At 56.4% G+C, this 4,931-nt stretch overlaps 1 protein-coding gene across 1 annotated transcript; it reads right to left on the bottom strand.

Annotated features, from left to right (window-relative positions):
• Positions 1-1,401: 1,401 nt before the first annotated feature.
• LOC120709243 (phosphoenolpyruvate carboxylase kinase 2-like) lies at positions 1,402-2,866 on the bottom strand. The gene is made up of 2 exons (XM_039994796.1): positions 1,957-2,866; positions 1,402-1,846 (listed from the first exon to the last, which is right to left on the bottom strand). The coding sequence occupies exons 1-2, from the start codon at positions 2,795-2,797 to the stop codon at positions 1,791-1,793; spliced, it is 897 nt and encodes a 298-aa protein (XP_039850730.1). The 5' UTR covers positions 2,798-2,866; the 3' UTR covers positions 1,402-1,790.
• Positions 2,867-4,931: the final 2,065 nt, after the last annotated feature.

Genomic DNA, 4,931 nt, shown 5'->3' with positions numbered 1-4,931 from the left:
CCGCACCCGTCCGTCGATATTTTTTTCCTTGCGAGCCAAGCAAAACAAAGCTCGGGGCCGGCCGGACGGGGGAGCACCTAGGCCCCGCGACGCGACGCAACCGCGGGCGGGAGGACGGGCCAGGAACGGGGGAATATGCCGCCGGATATGCCGCGGCCGCGGGGGAGGGGGAGGGAGGCGCCGTGCTCTTCCTTGTTCGTACGGCCCGGGGCGGGGACTGGACGAGGCTTGCACCGCGCGCACGAACGTGACAGGTCGCCGGCGCGACGCGCGCTAGCTCCGCGACAGCGTGCTGGTAAGGAAAGGAAGGGGAAGAAACAAAACACAAGGAGGGGCGGTGGAGGTGGGGTCGTGGAACCCGGACGAGCAGAGAAAAGAGGTGAGGGAATCGCCCTACGTGCCAATGGGATCCTTTCATCACTCACACACACACACACTCGTCGGGGGAAAAAGATGAGTTTGGACACTTGGAATTAATTGGAAAGCGAGGGAGAATGCGGGAAAGCTCCGTGGAAAATCGACATCCTCGGAGAAAACACCGAGCCGCTCCTTCTCTCATTTTTTTTTTTGGCAATATTAGGTGCAAACTATACTTGCATAGGGAATTTTTACCATATAATTTTTTTACAAAATGACTTTGCATCTCAACTTTACATCTAATGATGTACTGTGGGTGCGTATCGTTTGAATTTTTTTAATACTTGCAACTACAATCTCTAATTGCATGTTTTAACTAACTGAGAAGGTGATTTTTTTTATCTACTAGTATTTTGCCTGCAAATAGAGGAGCAGCGTGCTAGTAAGAAAAGGGAGAGGAAGCTGGGGTCGTGGAGCCCGGACGAACAGAGAAAAGAGATGAGGAGGAAATCGTCTCGCGTGTCAAAGGGTTCTTCCCATCGGTCACCCGTCGGGAAAAGACGAACTTGGACGCTTGGAAGAGGAGAAACAGTACAAAAAGCTCGGAGGAAAAACGACATCCTCGGAAAAAAATACATCGAGCCGTCTCCCTCTCACTCGTTTTAGAGCGACTGCCTGATTGATCAGTACTGGAGGACCCGTCGCAGGCTCCCAGCAAGTCGTGTGATGTGCCGGGCCACGAGCTCTCCATCGCGACGGAAGAGCACAGCTCACGCTGGCGCTGTCCGGTTCGAGAACCTCTCCCGTTCCACGCACCCAAGCCTCGAACAAAAGATAAAGCACACCGCTACTCCAACTCGGAGGTGGAGCGGAGCAAGATTTGTTCCCCGAATCGAAGTACAAGTACCCTTTTTCACTTCTCCTACTTTTTGTAATTTGTGGTGTGATGAAAACCAGTAAATTCATGTGTGTAGCACAAAACAAAGCAAGCTTTCATAGTAGCTAGTGTGACATGGACAAATTTCCCAAGAATATAACAAGGCATATGGAAAGGGAGCGCGAGGGCCGGCTCCGTTTATTATTCAAGCTTCCATTTATACAAGACGGTCAGTGTATATACACCCAGCTACTAAAGTACTTCAAAAAAAAAAGAGCCGAAAACCGGAAGGGCGCTCTGTTAGGCAAAAGAGCATCCCAAAAACCGGGCGAAGAGAACCAGAAGCCTGGAAGCTTCGTCGCCGATCGACCTGCTCTGCTGCGGCGGCACCGGGACGCGATGCTACTCTGCAGCCGGCGGCAGCGTACATCCCTGCTCCGTAGTCCGTACGTACAAAACCGTATACACAACGTCGGTATTCGTCGCCGTATCTTATCTGTACGGCGATACACGCCCGCCCGCTGGCCATGGTCCGCCGGTGGGGGGGTATGTCTCCTCAGGTCGGCTGCTCCATTGCCCGGGCTCCGCCGCCGGTCACGATCCACGGGTGAGCTGCATTAACGGCAGACTTGTTAGAGATTTAGATCGCCGGATCGGATTCGGAATCGACGCGAAACAAGCGCGAATCGAGGAGAAGGGGAGGGCGGAAGCAGACTACTCACCGAGGACCTGCTCGGCGGTGAACCTCCTCCACTCGTCGCGGCAGATCATGCGCCGCATCAGGTCCTTGGCCGCCGGGGACACGCCGCCGAACAGCCTGGGCTGGAACCGCACGCTGCCGCGCATCACGGCCGCCAGCACCTCCGCGGCGCTCTCGCCGACGAAGGGGAGCGCGCCGCCGGACAGCAGCGCGTACATCACCACCCCGGCGCTCCACACGTCGGCCTTGGCGCCGTACTCGCCGCCGGCCACCACCTCGGGGGCCACGTAGTGGGGCGTCCCCACCAGCCCCTCCGCGCGGCCCAGGCCCCCCGCGCCCACCCACGCCGCGGACCCGAAGTCCGCCAGGCGCGCGCGCGGCGCCGCCCCGCGGCCGTCCTCCTCCTCCTCGTCCTCCTCGGCGGCGGCGTTGATGAGGATGTTGTCGGGCTTGACGTCGCGGTGCGCCACCCCGCGGCGGTGGCACAGCGCCAGCGCCTGGGCGAGCTGCGCCACGATGGCGGCCGCCACGGGCTCCGGCACCGGCTCGCCGCGGCGGAGGCCCATCCAGTCGAGCAGGTCCGGGCCCGTGCACAGGTCCATCACCGTGTGCGTCCACGCCTCGTCCTCGTACACCGCGTGCACCTGCACCACGCCGGGGTTGCCCGCGCTGGCGAGCTGAGCCAGCTTCGGCTCCAGCTGCGCGAGCTCGCGGTCGAGGTCGTCGGCCAGCTGCGAACGGTCCACGGACTTGACGGCGAAGGCCTCGCCGGTGGCGCGGGACGTGCACCGGTGGACCACCCCGAAGCGGCCGCGACCGATCTCCTCGCCGATCTCGTAGTCCCTCTTCAGCTCCCCACTCATACTTCAGTAATTTCTTCGGTTTTTCTGAATTAGAGTTCTTCTGAATTTTTGGGTTACCTCGATCTGGGGAGGACGGTGGCCTATTTAAAGACACCTGTGGGAGCTATGGCCACGCGGAATATTCGGATCCTGCCGGACCGGGACCGGATTACCGGAAGGGAAGAGAGCTTCTCTCCTCTTCCCGATTTTGCCCTCAACCTCATCTCTGGGCACCTTACAAAATGTTTTTTTTTCAGTAGGGATTGCTTGCTTTGGGAAATTTTAAATAGTTTTAAACTTTATACTACTTACTGGTGGGTCAGGTGATGTATGCAGAAATAATTTGGTGAATAATTCATATACAACTGGAAAGAGAGATACAAAATGATGAGATGGAGTGTTCAACAATTTCCGTCTTTGATATAAGCAGATCAAGAAAACGATATCACGTGAACGACTATAGTTTGATTCCTAAACGGAGTACTTCCTGGTCTACGGGAGGAATTTCGTTTGTCTTTTTTTTTTGTACAGGATGACCATTCTCGAGGAGAAAAAAGAGTTTGCACGCACAAGATGACCTGCGTCTCGGCTCTCGGCGTGTGGCATATTCCGAGATGTGGGTAGGATGGGAATTACGCTGACGAGCGTTCGCTTTGGAGTGGCGTGCTCTTGGGGTTGGGTAAACTTTGTTCGGACCGAGGTGGGTTAGTTATGTTGGATTCCATCTTCTGCATATACTGTAGATTTTTTCTCCCTCCTGTTCGTTCAGAGCCTGAAAAAATAGTGATAATATCGCAAATACCTGTTCTTGGCTCGTCTATGGACGAGAAAAAAAAGGATTTTGTGCACGGAAACAATTAAATACGTGGGAGGCTCGATAGCCAAACGTCCCTTGCCACTAGCGGCCAAGCCTGCTAGCAGCCGCATGATTTTGATCGTGGGGCTAGCTTCTTCCGTTAGTGGAGAGCTATGCAGCACACATACGGATACGTGTATCGGTATCGGACCGATACGGATACGCGGATACGTCATTTTTTCCAAAAATCCGATAGGCGGATACGTTTTAATATTTTTAGAAACAAATAATATTACATATTAATTAAATAAAAAACCAGCAATCCAACGTAAAACTCCACTACAACACCACCCACCTCCTTAGGGCAGCTCCAGTGTTGATCCCAATCGACAGAGAGTAAAATAGCAATCGATTTATACATTGCAGTAGTCGACCAAATGTTAATAAGCCTAATAAACTAGACAATATGGCCCAACCCAGTCCACCATTAACTTATCCACAACTCCCCGGTCCCCTCATTGGCCAGACCGACCGTCCTTTCCCCCACCACCCCACGATCCCGTTCGGCCGCCGCCCCCCAACGCCCAACCCGCACGGCGGCGCGGCCCCCTCCACCTCGGGTTCGGCCGCCGCTGCCCGTCCACCCCTCCTCGCGCCCGGCCGCCACCGCCCGTCCGCCCCCTCAATCTCGGGTTCGGCCGCCGCTGCCCGTCCGTACCGCCTCCTCACGTCTGGCCGCCGTCCGTCCGTCCGCCCTCTCCACCTCGGGTTCGGCCGCCGCTGCCCGTCCGCCCCTCCTCCTCGCGTCTGGCCGCCGCCACCCTTCCACCCCGTCCACCTCGAGTTCGACCGCCGCCGCCTGTCGACCCCTCCTCCTCGCGTCCGACAGCCACCGCCCCTCTGCCCTCCCTCCTCTCTTCGGCAGGCCGCGGCACCCTCCTCTCTCTCTGCGGGCCACGCCGCCCTGCTCACCGAGTCACCGGCTGGCGCTCGGTGGCGCGGACGGCCGGTGAGGGTGGCCTGTGCAGCGCCCTCCTCTCTCTCTCCCGGGTAGGGTTTTAGATGGGCTGGGCTGTATCCGCGCTGACGGATACGTATCCAAATAAGTATCCGATTTATATTTCATTTATTTTTTTACGGATACTTCTCCGATACGTATCCATCGAGTATCCTCCGCGTATCGGTATCCGATACGTTCTCCGATACGTATCCATCGCGTATCCTCCGCGTATCGGTATCCGATACGTATCGCATATGTAATACGCACCTCCTCTGAAGTATTGGGGTAACGTAGGTGGAGAGGCTATCGAGTGCTGATGCTTAAATTAGGGCACAACCAGTGTCCTTTTTCTGATGTGT

The sequence above is a fragment of the Panicum virgatum genome, chromosome 1K (assembly GCF_016808335.1).
Source record: "Panicum virgatum strain AP13 chromosome 1K, P.virgatum_v5, whole genome shotgun sequence".
Taxonomy (NCBI): Eukaryota; Viridiplantae; Streptophyta; class Magnoliopsida; order Poales; family Poaceae; genus Panicum; species Panicum virgatum.
Note: the sequence above shows the minus strand (reverse complement) of the source record. Positions and strands in the feature narration are given on the sequence as shown.

Bases quoted from the DNA above. Each gene is read 5' to 3' on its own strand.
- LOC120709243 (XM_039994796.1), bottom strand. From the start codon at position 2,797: ATGAGTGGGGAGCTGAAGAGGGACTACGAGATCGGCGAGGAGATCGGT. The intron at 1,847-1,956 runs GTGAGTAGTCTG...CCGTTAATGCAG, and splicing joins CACCGCCGAGCAGGTCCTCG to CTCACCCGTGGATCGTGACC.